At 43.5% G+C, this 15,939-nt stretch overlaps 1 protein-coding gene across 4 annotated transcripts in view; it reads right to left on the bottom strand.

Moving 5' to 3' along the window:
- Positions 1–317: 317 nt before the first annotated feature.
- The window catches only part of Map3k20 (mitogen-activated protein kinase kinase kinase 20), a 172,510-nt gene continuing 156,888 nt past the window's right edge, over positions 318–15,939 (bottom strand). For 3 of the 4 annotated variants that reach the window (XM_021238651.2, XM_004857688.3, XM_004857687.4), the window contains exons 17-20: positions 12,404–12,520; positions 9,145–9,219; positions 5,930–6,080; positions 777–1,625 (exon numbers count right to left, since the gene is read on the bottom strand). In XM_021238651.2, the coding sequence (XP_021094310.1) occupies positions 937–1,625; positions 5,930–6,080; positions 9,145–9,219; positions 12,404–12,520 (1,032 nt within the window). In that variant the 3' untranslated portion in view covers positions 777–936. Of the gene's footprint in view, positions 1,626–5,929; positions 6,081–9,144; positions 9,220–12,403; positions 12,521–15,939 lie in introns of all 4 variants that reach the window. The other variant, XM_004857686.4, reaches the window with a different exon arrangement.

Raw genomic sequence — 15,939 nt, 5'->3', positions numbered from 1 at the left:
TTTCACCGTTGCTGTCCTAAATAGCAAGCCGTCTCCTCTACCTCCAGCTGCTTCGAGCTGTCCTGCTGCAAGGCTGGTATTTACGGTCTTGTTCTAACGAGGATGTTGGTAATTTTAAATTTCTCTAGCTTTTAGCTTGTGATGTTATTATCCTGCACTCTGTCTGTTTTCTAAAGACTTCAGATTTCTGACATCCTAAGAGGCCTTTGTGGTCCTTTGGTAAAATGTGGAAAATAATACTCAAAAGGAGTTCTGGGAGCTTAGGTATATGGTTTGTTATGAATCATAACGAATGCGACATACATCAAAATCAGCACTAAGTTCAATAACCTTTTTTATTCCCTAAAAATGACAAGTCAAACCAGCTCCATTATGGCCATGACAGAAACACAGTATCTCACTAAAATAAATACTAATTAGCAAAGCTGAGACGGGGGAGGATCACTTGCTTTGGGCACAAAATTTAGGGAGGCATAAAAAACCTCAGTCATCAAGAAAAATGATATTTTAACACAATATTTTAGAAAACGAATGCCAAAATTCATGAACAAAATATTAAAATTTTAAATAAAAACAGGGTCAGTGATAGTGCCTTGCCACATCTTGGAGTAGAGGTGAGACAAACAGAAAACATCAGTAACATCCATCTGGTCTTTGTCAGGATTTTGATTTTCTGTGGACCTCTTGTCTTAGTCCTGACCCTGCTGACCAGAGCGTCAATGAGGACACAGCCCCTCCTCCGACAATGTTAATTCAGAGGAGAGCAGTACTTTCAAGTCTGGTTACCATCCTTTTGGCTGTGGTTTAGCTTCGGTCTCTATTGGAAGGTGTTTTCCAGTCAACGAATGGAAGCAGTGTCTTCTTGTTAATTAAACCTGAAGACAACCTCTTAGCAGGAGGCGTTGCAGGGGTGACCAGGACGGTCCGGCCTACTTCTCAGAAAGTCCTGCGGCCCCGGTGGCCAACCCGGGCCCGCTCCTTGCCGCCCCTGGCTGGCGAGGGCCTGCGCGGCCTCCTCCTGGGCTCCACTTTGGTCCAGCCGCCCTCACTCGCCCTGCTCTCCTCCTCGCAGGCCTGGGGGTCGGGCTCAGGCTGCATGGGCATCCCCGGGATGGGCCTGGGCAGGCGGCGGGCGTTTGGGCTCCTCCGGGAGTTGGGGGCCTGGCGGGGGCCGAGCGAGGCCGGTGACACCCTGTAGGCCCTGCCTGCGGCCCTGTCCCTTGGGGCAGCCGCGTGCTGGCCCTTGCCCCGGGGAGAGGAGTTGAGCGAGCCGCTGCCGCTATCGCGCTTGCCCCTGCCCCGGTCCGAGTAGCGCCCCCTCTCGGAGGAGCTGTCAGTGTTGAGGCTGGAGAAGCCGCTGTCCCTGGAGTTGAGGAGCAGAGAGGAGAAGTTCTTGGTCAGCCCATACTGGGTGGGCGAGGAGCTCCTGGACTGGTTGATGGGGGTGATCTGCTGGTACTTGACAGGAGCCTGGGTCCGCCTCACCGCGGCCGCGTAGGAGTCCTGGTTGTCAAAGAACGGAAAGAAGGGGGAGCCCAGGATAGGATTGCTGTGTGAGCGCTGCAGGGTCAAGTCGGAGGCCATCTGCCGCATCCGCAGCATGTCCAGCCACTGGCAGTCGGCACCTGCGGGAGAGTCATACATGAGCTCGGCCCCAGCTAAGGCCCAGCTCCTCACTGGGCTGGGGAAGCTGAGCCGCTCAGGCTGCCCCATGCTTCGCATTCACAGCAATTCTAGGCCAGGGATAAGGACATTTCCTACACTAATACAAATACTTTTTTAAAAACCAGAAGGACATTGACACCAGTATATGCTGTGAGCTTGGCTTTGTTCCATGGCTTTGCTTACATGATCATGTTTGATCCTTCCTATAATCTTCCCAGGTAAATACTAACAATCTTACTCTACAACCTAAGGCACCTAGAGACGTGAAGGAAATCGCCCAAGGTTACTCAGCCAAAAATCCTAGGTCCTCCTTCCTCTAAATGCCATCTTCTTCCTACTTAGTTGTGTTCTCACATCTAGAAGTTGCTGTTTAATAGTGCTTGGGTGACAGGCATATGTATGTTTCAGAAACGAAGGATTTTTTTTTCTTTTGGCGACCAGCACTTTTGAACCCTCAAGGGCCCCAAAGGCAGATAAAACAAGTTCTGAAGGCTGAGCCAGCTGCAGATTGTCTGGAAGGGAGACGGTGCTCATTGTCTGGGAGGACAGAGGTTCAGCAGCAGGGAATATGCCGGAGAAAGGAAGCAGAAATTTCTCGTGTGTAAGTTAGCTCCCTGCCCCAAGGTCTCCCATCTTCTTGGCCTGGGGTGCTCCCGCCACAGCTCCTGCGTCTCTGCCCTGCTTGTTGGAGATGGCGTTTTGGGGTGGGGACATCAGTGCAAGCTCACTTCTCTCTGCCAGCTAGTGACCTCCCTTTCTGATGGGCACAGGTGACCCCAACTCTGAGGCAAGGAACTTGTCCAGACCTGGGGCACCTCCTGTGTCAAGGCTCCCATCAGCCAAGTGCCTTTTTCTGTCACTGTGCATGCTTGTGTTTCCCGAACACCCTTTCTCAGTGTATATAGTTCACCTTGTGCAACAGCTCTCTTGCAGAGTATACCACTAAACAATGCTTCCTCCCCTCTGCCCTCTCCCAGCCCTTGGTAACTGCCCATTCACTCTGTGTGTCTGTGATTCGGATTACAGAAACGTGACATGAGCAGAATCATAAAGTATCACAACACCTCTCCACACCTTGATTTCTTTGACATTTTAGCTTCCAACTGAGCCCTGATTTTGTGTGGTCTCCAACCCCAGCAGCCTTGTGTGTCAGGGAAGCAGGCTGCCTTGGGGCTCTGGGGACACTTGATTAGTCTGAGCCAGAGTGCAGGTGCCAAGGAGGGGCAGCCTGCTTGGTTCTGCCAAAGCAGAGCTGGTGAGGGGAATCTAGGCTGAGGCTTCTAGGAAGGCTTTCATCACTCCTGAATATGAAAACAGGGAGGCCCTGACCTGTCCTGTCCTCTGGGCGGAGCCACATCCTACACAGTGACCATGAACAGGGGAGTAGCCGGGTGGAGGGTGCAGCCAACATGGCGTGCAGGGAGTAAAGGGGTGACCCTTGACCTCAGTGTGGTCCCACTGGGTTTTCTCACTGCAGCTGCAGCCTCTTGTTAAGGAAGACAATCCATTTTATTGTCATTTGACTCAGTAGCTACGGGACTTTAGAATACTTGAATTACCTGGAGGGTTTCTTAAAATGAAGACTGCTGTTCTAGTCCCAGAATTTGTGATTCTGGAGGCCCGGGGCTGGGCCTCCAAGTCTGCATTTCAAACAAGCACACAGGGCACCCACATCCTGTTGGTCCTGGGACCACAGTTTGAGAGCCACAGGAGTGAGCTGAAAGGAGATTTTCTACCACTGAGAGTGACCTTAACTGTTCTGGGTAGTATCCTCTGAGTCTTCATACCACACTGTGAAAAGGGGTGAAATGAGATACAAGGGCTGGGCATGGTGGTGCTTGCTTGCCATCCCAGAACTCTGGGGGGTAGAGGCAGGAGGGTCACAAATTGAAGCCCAACCTGGCTGGGAAGCTGAGGAACTTAGCAAGACTCCATCTCTCTCTCTCCCTCCCTCTCTCTCTCTCTCTCTCTCTCTCTCTCTCTATATATATATATATATATATGGCTTGGGATGTAGTTCAGTGTAAAGGCCCTGGGCTCAATCCCCAGTATTTACTTAATAAATACATTTATTTACTTGTAAATAAATATATTTACTTAATAACTAGCTAGCTACAATGAGAATGAAAGGGATGCAAATTAGATAAAATTGGAGTAATTCCAAAGAGAGACTAAGTCTGCAACCTTTCCACTTGATATTCTGAATGAAAAAGTTTATCTGGAGCAATTCCAACAGGAGAAAGGAGGGTATTCCTGTGTACATGTTTAGAGAAAGCCAAATTTCCTGTCTCCTAAATTTTTTTTTTTTTGCTTTTGGTTTGTTTGTTTTTTGGGTACCAGGGATCGAACTCTGGTCCTTGCACTTTCGAGGCAGGCAGTGGAACCACTGAGCTAAATCCCCGGCCCCTTAAAATATTTATTTTTAAGAGTAGCCAAGAACACTTATTGCCATTTACCACATTAAATGATAAATTTAATGCCACCTAGGCCCATGTAAATGCCATATTAAGGGTTTCACCCTGACTCCATTCATTTGGCCACAATACAATGTATAGGATGTCCTGGCCACCTACCACCATCTCATCCTATTCATATAGCTAATTGGCCCATGAGAGAATGCTTGGCAAAAAACAGCATTCTTAAGTTTTATGCTGAGAAGTTTGAAATTGGGACTGATAAAGTGTCTATTTGGTGACTCTCACATGGTGGGATTGGAGTTAAATCAAATTTTTGGCAGCCATTTTGTCTCATGTTAGTAGGGAAACAGAAAAAAAGCTTTAATGGGAGGAAAATACAACAGAGATGCAAAAAGAAAACCCCCCCACCCCATTTTCATAGGGCTGTTGCAGGGATCAAAGAGGATGAAGGTCATGAAAGCTCTATAGAAGTAAAATGTGCCCTACAAACATTAGTAGTTACAGAAAGAAGTCCTTAGAAGTGTAATAGGCATGCAAAACAAGAATTGTGTGAACAAATACAAAAGAACCTGGAAAAAGAGCTTCTGAGAGGACAGCTAGTGGGAATCAACTCCTATCATGTGGAACAGTCATTTGTAGGAACAGCATGCCCTAAAAGATGTTTGGTGATGAGATTACAGCAAGGAAGGCTTGACAAAGACTCAATCATGCCTAGTCCTGGTAGTCAGGATGTCTGTGATGATTATTTATAAAATATAAGCAAATCAACTGTGCTGACCAAGGTGGACATGGCCATGCCATCAAGTAATCTGCTGGTGGGTTTTGAGTATTGTGCAGGATTCCAGGCACTGGGTTGGCGGGCATTCAAGGACAGCTGGTCCGCCTGATGGGTCGGACTTCATAGTGGAGGACACAGGGGTGAGGCTCTTGTAAGTGCAAGATGTCAGCCCTCAGGGGCAGCAAGTTATGGCCCCTGGCTTTGCCCACCAAATAAGCTTCTGATAAGGCTTCACAGGTATATTTTCCTCTTGGGAAAAAAAATGCACCAATCAGAAAACATGCATTTTTGCTTTGTTTGCCAGGTATATTTCTCATGATAAAGAGGGAAATGCATATTGTATACATGTTTCCAGTGTTTTTGTTAGCTTGTCCCAGTCCCAAAGAGTTCTTTGAATTTCTGGACCTACAGAGCTGAGGGTCAGAATCTTTTCTTTGAGTCCACCAAATGATGACCAAGTTGACAACAGTCAGTGGATCCTCCTCAGCGTTACTCGTAATTGTTTCTTTACATTATCTATAATTTAACACCACTATCCACCATATGTATTTCAAGTTTTCTGTGTCTTTTTCTATCCTCTTTTCTTTCTTATCATACCCTTTTTTCCCTCCATCCTTCCCTTTCTCTCCCCCTCTCCATCCTCGCCTTCCATCCTTCCCCAGTCATTTTCATACTTCGATGTATAAGTGGTGTTTAGGATGCAAGATATTGCCCAGTGACAGCAGCGGCTCTGCAGCAAATGTTTACTACACACAGAAGATTTATATCTCTATCTGCACACACATTTCTGGAAGCTAAATATGAAAACAGATTTTTATTACCAATGCAATGTAATCCTAATGTTTATCTTCTATCATGGTTATCCTGAAATATATTCTAATATACCCATATTTATGTCTATAAATACTACTTACCATATAATCTGTTTACAAAAACCAATATTCTAAAAGTATAAGGAGAAAGTACTATGTGAGGAATGTGTGTTTAGCTACAGACAGGCACTCACCTCTGCCATGAGAATGTCGTAACTAACTTTTCGGAGTATCACACACATATCACACTGACTTACTTGAGTCAGACCTGCTGCGAGGGTTACCCTCTGAATTGAGGAGCAATGTCTGAATGGAGAGTTGAACAGCTTTCACTTCATCCTGTGGTTTCGATCTACTCCAGTGAATTGAATGGACATGTTTAGTGCTTTTTGGAGTTCTAACATCACTCTGTCGAAAAGAAAGAAGAAGCCATGACCAAGCATATACACATTTCATTTATAAAATTGGAAGGAAAGAAACCAAAGTCATTATGTCACTTCAATGTCACTGCTTAGAACACTATCATATGCCTTAGGTAAAATATTCTGAATAGTTTGCGTAAATATAATTTTCTCATGTGTTTTCTCTCCCCCCACCCCTCTCTCTCATTACACCCAGGGACTCACAAATGAAATGCTAAACACCTGTTCTTCCACTGGGCCACATCCCCAGCCCCAGCAGTGCTTTACTCCTTACAGATTATGTTAGTGAAATACGTGCTGTCTTTTTCCAAGATGTATAACATTTGGCAAATCTCAACTTACCTCTTTGATAAGAAACAAGAAATAATTTCCTGTTTTTAGTACTTGCAACAGATATTTTGCTGAATAAATGAGTATAAATGAACATCTGACCACCCTTTCTGGCCAAGAAGGGTTTCGGTTTCCAGGGGCTTGGGTGCATGCGGGGCACACAGTGCACTAATCTCTCCCAGGGAGGGTAGGGTGACAGGGGCAAAGTGAGACAGGATCAAGAGGGGAGAAATGCGGACTGGAAAACAAATTACACAGCTCAGGACTCGGCCTGTTTGCTCCTGACAGCGCCCTCCTCACCAGGTGTCACAAAGCGGCAGGGATGAAAGCCTCTCGGGAGCTGGGTGGAGCTCTGCAGCACACACTCCCCCAGCACGAGAAGGACTCTGGGTCCATCCCCAGTCACACCTTCCAAAAGAATCTCCAGGATTCAATACGTGATGAAAAATTTTTTTAAAACTCATAAGTAAAAAACACAGACATAAGTGGTTATCATCATTATAAAGTCTAAAAAGGAGGAGGAAAAGTAAGGGAAACAAGCAGCAAAGAGAGAGTATGGTGCATCTGCAGAGTGGCAGGCTGGCAGAGGTGAACTCTGGCTAAGAGGTTACCAAGGAGAGGACCTCCCTGGGCAGTGAGGACCCTTACCTGGCTTCAGGATAGATGATCAAATCTGCAAGACCAACCAACCTCTTTTATTTGGGTTTTGTGCACTGCAAGCCTCACTGATGACTAATGTTGCTTCTCTGGTGCCTCAGCCCATAACCTGTGCACCCTTCAGGTGAGGACAGATATTAGGGTTTATATGTGGATGTCCCCCCAAAGCCTCATGTGATCATAGGTGGGGCTTTGGGCAGGTGACTGGATCATGGAGGTGAGACACTCAGCAGTGGATCAGTCCACGAGAGTTTATAGCTAGATGTGATGCTGCAGGTGAAGCCTGGTGGTGGTGGTGGGGGTCACTGGGGGGGCGTGGCTTGGAAGAATGCATCCCCCTTCCTCCTCCCTCGATCTCTGCTTCCAGCTGCTGTGCTATGAGCTGTCTTCTGCCATGCCCGGCTCCCATGCTGCCCTGCCTTGAGCCTGCTGATTATGGACTGAAAGCTCCACAAACTGTGAGCCAAAATAAACCTTTCTTCCTTTAATTTGCAGTGTTGGGTATTGTGTCTGAGCAACAAGAAAAGTAACTAAGACAACAGATTACTGTCAAAACACTACTTTCCAGGCTTCGGAGCAGGCTGGCCAGGATTTGGAGCCCACTGAAGAGCCAAACCTGGTAGTTTGGGATATCATCACAACATGCAGCAGTGCATAAACCCCAATTTAAAGCAGACCTTTTTTTTGAGACAGGGTCTCATGATGCAGTTCATGCTGGCCTTGAACTCACTATGTAGCACAGGCTGGCCCTGAACTCTGAGCAATCCTCCTGCCTCAGCCTCCCGAGTGCTAGGATTAAAGGCATGAACCACCGAGCCTGGCTTGGAAGTGCAGGTCTTATCAGTGCTAGATGCACACTAATATCTTCATGTATCTCCACTCTACTCCAACTGTACTCCTCCATCTGCTCCACACAGGGCTGTTCTATTTTGTAAGGTTAATGTCCTACCAACCAGGAAGATGTTGGTGATTTTAAAAATTATTGGTGTTAAATACATTTATGGAACCACAGATCATTAAAATATATATACAGAGAGACCATTCTCTGTTAATGTGAAAAATGTTATGACACAAAATGTATAACATGACATCTATTATCTTAAAATTTTTTTAGTGCCAAGCATTGGTAATCATATACATGTTATTATGCAGATCTTGTTGATTTTTAAAACATAATTAGATTCTTTCTATCTGCTATTTAAAATGCCCTGTTAACTTCCCATTCTGCTTATGGCAAATCCAAACTCCTTACTGGGGCCCATGGCCAGGCCCTGCCCACCTGCCTAGCTTTGTCATTGTACCCTGTGCATGGGGACTTGCACTTGATCTTCCTGCTGTTTCCTGCGGCCTCCTCTTCAGAGACTTCCTCCCTGAGCACCCAATCTAACACCCCAAGTTATTTTCCATTTATTACCTTTTGCTCTCTGACATGATTTACTTATTTGTTACTTATTCTCTATTTGGCCCCACCAGAATATAATCCTCCAGAGAGTGTAGGTCTTGAATATCCTAATCACAGAACAGCAGCTGCCTTCAGGTACTGTTAAACATATGAATTCTAATTTTAACAGCATATCTTTAAAAAAGTATAACATTTTCTATCTTTCCACATCAAAGTATATGCAATCAGTTCATCTGTTTTTGATCGTATACTTTTTCCCCACCTGGTAGTGGGGCTGTGTTCTGCCCTTTTGAAGATTCATTCATCTTTTCTCACCCCTAAATTCTTGGCTCTGAGAAGGCAAAGGTCTGCTTCAATCACTTTATGGTATTCCCAGTACCTAAACATATTTCGTGGTGTGTAGCAGTGTTCAGTCAAGAATGAATGAATGAATGAATGAATGAATGAAGTGTTGTCCCAGTCTCTATCTAGGTCAGTTTATCCTGTTCTCTTACCTTTTCAAATATTTTGTCAGTGAAATTATATTGATCTCATATTCATGTTGGTTAAGTAATTTCTTTCCCAGTAAATCCCCAAAAACTATAAGCACTCCAAGGGACCAGCTACAACCCTGCTCAGTAACCGACAGGAAGGCCAGAAGCCATCCAATCCAGACACTTACCTCATATGTGACAGTGCACTCCACGGTCTGGTTTTGTGCTATTCCCACAATCCACCTCTCCATCACAAATGGTGGCTGAAAAAGAAAAGCTAGGAGGTATAATACCACAGTACTGCCTGTCCTGTCAGTGTGTTTCTTCCAGGCCAGCTGCGCCATCCTCAGTTGGCAAATAGGGGCATCATACTAGATTATCGTGAAAGTTATGCTGGTTCACAACGTGCTCATGTTTTGGGCTTTGTTTTCCATTAACACATCCTTTCACACAACTGTAAACAGCTGATTTTAGTCTCTCACAATCCTCTCTTTTGTGATATAACATTTGCTATCGCTCAGTCCTAACATTATATCGTTATATAATTATTATATCATTAATTCATCCTAATGTTTAAATCATCTACAGAAAAACTTTCTCAAAACTAAAAGAAAATCACAACAATATGAGAAGACCCAGAAGTGTGTTCTTTGAGTGCAAGCAGTGGCTGGTGTAGTGGCTGCAGCAATCACTCAGCTTCCCACTCGGTCAGGCTACCCCACAATGCCACACGTACCAGTGAAGACACTGTGGCAATATTTTCCCACTGTCTTAAAACAAGGGATGAGTAAAGAGGCCTATGTCTTGGACGCTATTTAATTTTGATGAAATTAATGCCTATTAGAAGTGAGTTGCATTCTCCTCCCATCTTCCTGTCTATTTTTTTTTTCTTTTTGGTACCTGGGATCAAACTCAGGACCTTGTGCTTGCCACTGACCTACATCCCTGGCCCCTGGCCCTCTGGTTTTAAGGCTGCAAAAGAATGACTGCCTATGAGCTGGGTACAGAAAATGTAATAGATATTAACAGGTCTTGTTTTGTTTTAAATTAGGATTGTTACTGTTTCTTTTGGTGTTATAAAATTCTATACATTTTGAATTGTCTGCTCCATCTTATTTTTCCATGAGCCCTGTTGGTGTTGGTGTGTGATTCTGCACATGTGGTATAACAGAAACAAGGACACTCTGTTTTACAATTCCATCCTACTATTTTTTCTGGGAGCAACTTAACTTCTGCTCATAGTCAGGGATTTGGATCTCACTCTAAAGTACACTGAAGCAAGGAACAACTGCCACAGCCAGTGAGGTCACAGGTGGGGAAGAAGCAGAAAGTATTGTAACAGGGACTTAAAGGCTGTGCCGGCGGATGCCCAGTGGCATCTCTGCCTTCATTTACTGTGTCTCCGTTATTACCCTAAAACTCTGGGTTAGGGGCGGAGATTTAGCTCAGTGGTTCTGCTGCCTGCCTTGCAAGTGCAAGGTCCTGAGTTCGATCCCCTGTACCAAAAAAACAAACAAACCCCGGGTCAGATCTCTGCTCAGCTCTGCACGTAGGCATGTTAATCACTCAGGGAGTGTCTGCGTTACAAAGTTTGTTATTCCTAAATTCATTTAGCCTACCTCATTCCCTTTCAAGACTGAGGACAGCGAGGTAAGAGTAACTAAAATAATTTTTAGGATTTGCTAATTACCAGCTTTTACAATGTCCAGTTCTAGACACCTTGGAGAGATATCTAGAAGTCTCAAGTCACTGTCCTAAACCACTAATCACTTTGGATTCCAGGAAAAGCAGAGCCTTAAATATCATCCCATGATAAGGTCACCCCTTAACCAGGAGCAGTTGCCCCATGGTGGGAACTAGGGTTGCTCCCCCAAAGCAGAAGCCCAGTCATCTCGTGGTGGGAGCCAAATTACCCCCTCAAGTGATGATGGCTCTCCAAGACCTCACAGAACCAGTCCTAAGATATCAACCAGACCCTGACTTGACCAGGATCACCTCTGCTGCCAGCTATGTAAATCTACCCCCCCCAGCTATATCAACTCCCAGCCAGTCCTTGCCTTTGTTCCCCCTTTCTATAAACCCCAAAGCTTCTGTTAGACCCTTGAAGACAGATATTGAACACCTTTATCTGTGCTCCCCAGCATGGCCATGCTGACTAAAGCCCCTTTCCTGGTCTTCATCGCTGCTCATCTCCTTGAGTGGTGTTATGGAATGGGTGGCTGGGCCTGGTCTGTTGGGACCCCAATAAGGCCTTTTGCCTTTAAACTCCAGTGACAGTATCTATACTTTCTAGTCTTCAAGACATAACAACATAATACGCCCCAACAACGAAAGGAAAAGTTAAACTCAAATCATAACCTCTACAGATAAATAATGCCATTGAAATAACTCCCAGTTATACAAAGGAACCCAACAACGAATATCAAACCAGTCTACTTGGGCTGGGGATTTAGCTCAGTGGTTTTGCCGCCTGCTGCGCAAGCGCAAGGACCCGAGTTCGATCCCTGGTACCAAAAAGAAAAAAAAGAAAAAAAAAGAAAAACAAAATCAGTCTACTTGATGAAGCCACTTGTATATTAAAAGGACTTGGGTGTTTAGCGATCCCATGCTTGTGCAGAGAACACATTCACAAGTCTAAGGCCATGGCACTGAAAGTTCATTTTACTTTTCTACTTATGTTTGTACCTTGGTACTTTGTGATAAGCCTCATTTTCTGGACTAAACCCAAATACACAGTTAAGAGTGTATGAGAGTTAAAGGCTGAGGTTATGTTGACAATCCTATTGACATCACAGTTGTTTGCCTCAAGTTGTTGATCTTCTACAATAGAAGTTTCATGTGTGTTTTTCTCCATATGGTTGGGACAGAACTGATTTTTTTCCATTCCAAGGGGCAAGTTAAGTGTTTCTATAAGTCTTTCTTCAGTGTTCCCAATGGCATATTTCTACCAGTGACTTTGGAGTAAGTAAGACACTATGAAAATCCAGGAATTCCCAAATGCGAACCCAAGGAGCCATGAAAACTTCAACATATACCCAGAAATAGCCTCATCCCAGTCTTGCAGGAAATTGAACTAAACCAAGAAAAGTTTTCCTCTTTACAAGTTTTCCAAAGTTTAAAAATGACTCAAATTTGAAGCAAATATTGTCATCAATAACATTTTCTTTCCTTTAATAAATGGGTAAGCATAAAGAAATGTAGACAGAAATTTTTAAAAAATTAAACAATTTTTTTTGCAATGCTTTTTAGCTCACACAGCATAAGTGGAATTTTAACAAAAACCTATTATTGTCTCAATCTACTAAATAAAATGTGCCTTTCAACAGCCAGCTTGAGGCTGAGCTGATGCGAGCATCACAAGCACAGAAGCACACTGCTGGGGTATTTTAATGTCTGTTTGATATCTGTGAATTCAAAAAAGCTTTTAAGCTGTAAATAGAGCCTTACCTTTACCATCTTTAAAATCTCTGCATCAGGTAGGTTAGTGTTGAATGTCACATCTTTTATGTAGGTTATTGCAATTTCATCCCCATCCATCTCCATATACATTTTCCACTTACAATCCTGGAATTAAAAGTAAAATTATAGAATTGAGGAAGTGAAACAAGAAATTTTTTTGGCCGCAATGTTTTCTAACACACAAAGTATGCTAAATGAAGAACTGGGGAGTGCTTTTTTTCTTCAATAAAAGGACATGAAATTAGATCCCTTTGTATATCTAAATAACTTGCAGTTACTGCAGCCTCGAGGCATAATTTATCAATTCAAGATTTCTACTATAGGAATTACAAACTCAGATTCCTATGGGGCCAGGCAGGTAATAAAAATGAGTAAAGTCAGGCAGTTTCATTATAGAGTCTTATGGTGTTTCTTTTCAGAATAGATCCATTTAATTTACATATTAAACACTGTAGTAATATTTTTTTCATTGCCCCAAAGAAATGTGGTCTTCCTGCTTTTTTTGCACTTTACAGCCCTCTTGATCCACCTTTCATTTCCCCAGTAATGGGTTCAAGAACCAGCTCACTTTGCTCTTAACAAGGAGGAAAACAGCACTGCAATTGTGATAAGGTGAGGTAACATAACTAGGTGTTATCTGGAGGATTCTGTTCTCAGGGAGCTGAAGAACAGTTGCCTCTAAGGCATAGCCACTGGTAAGTTTCCATTGATTGGTCCCAGGTGGGAATATGAGTCCAGCTTTGCCAGGCCCTTTAATGTTGCACGAAAAGCTGGAAATCCAGGATCTTACATGAAACTTAACTTTTAAATGATTGATTAAATTTTAAAAACACCATATAATGAAAAAGTGCTCTGCATTATTGGTCACTAGGGGAGTGTAAATCAAAACCACAAGGAGGCACTACCACACACCCACCAGAATGGCTAAGGCTGATAACATCAAATGTTGGCTAGGATTTAGAGCTACTGGAACTCTCACGCATTGTTGGTGGGAATGCAATTGTGTCAGAAAAAGATTCGGTAATTCATTATATTCATTGTAAACATACGTCTATCCTAAAACTCAGAAATTCTACTTCTAGAAGGTGTTTATTTTCCTAACAGAAAATAAAAACAAGCAAACTTGTCCAAGTATGTTCTTAGCAGCTTTATCGGAGCCAAAAAACTGGAAACAGGTCAACTATCAAAGGAAATTGGATGAATAGTGGTAGAACAGACTATTACTTGAAAATACAAAGAAACAAATTACTGATTCATGCAATAACATGGGTCATCTCAAAACATTACATTGAATGAAAGAAGTGCTACACACACACACACACACAAAACCATATTAGATCCCATATATATGACATTCTAAACAAAAGTAATGTATGGTAGAAAAAGATTCAGAAGAGTAGTCACTTTGCAGAGGGAGATAACTGGGAAGGGCAGGAGGGAACTTTCTAGGGGTCATAATATTTTATTGATAGAGGTCAGGGCTATGTAGGTGTATGCATTTGTCATGAGTCAGTGAATGTAAACTTTAGATTTGTGAATTTCTTATTGAATTCTAGCATACTGAAATGTTTAGCAGGAAGGGTACTAATTTTTGCAAATTGCTTTGAAATGTATGAAAAAATAAGGATTGCTTGATGGCTCAAGGGATAGATAGGTAAGTGAGAAGGCAAGTAGAATAAAATGTTAATGGTTGAATTGAGGGGTTAGATACATGGGGGGTTGCAATAAAAATCTCTCTACTTTGCTGTATGAAGAATTTAGTAATAAAAATGTCAAAGGCTAAACACTATGTACACAATTCAAAGGAAAAATAAACCCATGTCTGTGTACCGGATTGGACCTCTGGACCACAAATTTATATTCTCTCTTACATTTTTTGAAGGATGAAGGACTCTGATATTACAGATAACGTAACAAGCACCTTACATGCTGACACTAGCAAACACTCCTGTAAGAGTAGACCTGGAATGTCTCCTAGAGCAAGCTCAGACATAATTCTCATGGAAGAGGATCAACAAAGAGGCTATTGAAAACCTGTTGGCTTCAATGAGAAGCTGAGGGAACCTGATGTGCCAGAAAAGCCTTTGGAGAAATTGCAGGTCCAAGCAGGGAGCAACCCTCTGAAGGGAGCAACCCTCTGAAGGGAGCAACCCTCTTTGCCCAGTCATTTTCACAAGATGGAGAGCCAATTAGTGAAGGAGTAACTCTATTCAGTAAAATGAAACAAACTCTTGTATAACATCAGTCAAGTTAGGCACTAAGAATGGACAAACCTCTCACTATTTCTTTGTTTGGAGCCACTGCTACCCGGGCAACCTGGCTCATGGGCAGGAGAATGACTATTTGGTGTTATGAATGCTCTTCTCTGAAATAGTGAGAGCTTCCTCAAGGCAGTGGCTGAAATACAAAGCCTTAACAGAGACAAGTTTCTTTTGCCTGTCCAGTTTTGGAATTATTTAGTCAACAGCAGTCAAAAAACTTTGAACTGCATGGAAATTCAAGGACTCCCTCTGCTTTGCTCCTGGCTCGTAGTCAGAGTGCCCCTCCTTGACATCAAGCTCTACATCAGAGCTCTGTGGAGCACTGTCAGAGGAGCTCTGTGTTAAGAAAGGGCCCATGGAGGGAACCCACATTTGTGGAGTGCTTACTATGCCACAGGCATTTTGCTGGGTACTTATACTGTGCTATTTTACTCAATATTCATAACCTTGCAAATGAGTCTACTTTCCCTTTAGATGAATGAGAAAAATGAGGCCCATATAGAGTGAGGAACTTTCCTGAGGTTTCATGGTCAACAGGGGGTGGCAGTGGGACTGCGATAGCACAAGTCTGCCTGCCTCTAAAGTTGAGGGAGATACTAACAGGGAAGGGAATATAGGGGCTGGCTGGGCTGGATTCTGGATGGTTTTGCCAAGACAGCCAGGAGGGAGAAGGGTGAGAGAAGACTTTGCAAACACAACCAAAAAAGCAACAAACCATGGATCCTCCTTGCAACAACTGCTTCCTGCTCAACTCTGACTTGGAGAAACACTGATCCACATTAAAGGGTTAAAGACCTTTTACTTTAGCTGATAATTTTGGTACTAGGGAATGAACCCAGGGTTTTACTCATGCTAGCCAAGTGCTCTACCATTCAGTTACACCCACAGCCCTTTAAAAATTTTAAGACAGGGTCTCACTAAATTGCTGAGGCTGGCCTTGAATTTGCAATCCTCCTTCCTCAGGCTTCAGAGTAGCTGGGATTAAAGATGTGTACCACCATGGCCATGCCCAGTTTAGACTTTTTTTTCTTTTTTGCAGTACTAGGATTGAACTCAGGATCTTCTCACTGAGCCACATCCTCAACCCTTTTTTATTTTTTATTTTGAGTCAGGGTCTTGCTAAGTCATTAAGTTGCCCAGACTGGGCTTGAACTTATGGTCCTCCTGCCTCAGTCTCCCAGACTGAGGTGTGCACCACCATGCCTAGCACAGCTTAGAACTTTTAAAAAAATCTCTTTTCCTTTTACCTGAAAGAAAGCCTTT

The sequence above is a fragment of the Heterocephalus glaber genome, unplaced genomic scaffold (genome assembly GCF_053883595.1).
Source record: "Heterocephalus glaber isolate CG9 unplaced genomic scaffold, H.glaber_assembly_v1.0 deba00000347, whole genome shotgun sequence".
NCBI classification, from domain to species: Eukaryota; Metazoa; Chordata; class Mammalia; order Rodentia; family Bathyergidae; genus Heterocephalus; species Heterocephalus glaber.
The sequence above is the reverse complement of the archived record's forward strand: the minus strand, read 5'-3'. Positions and strand labels throughout refer to the sequence as shown.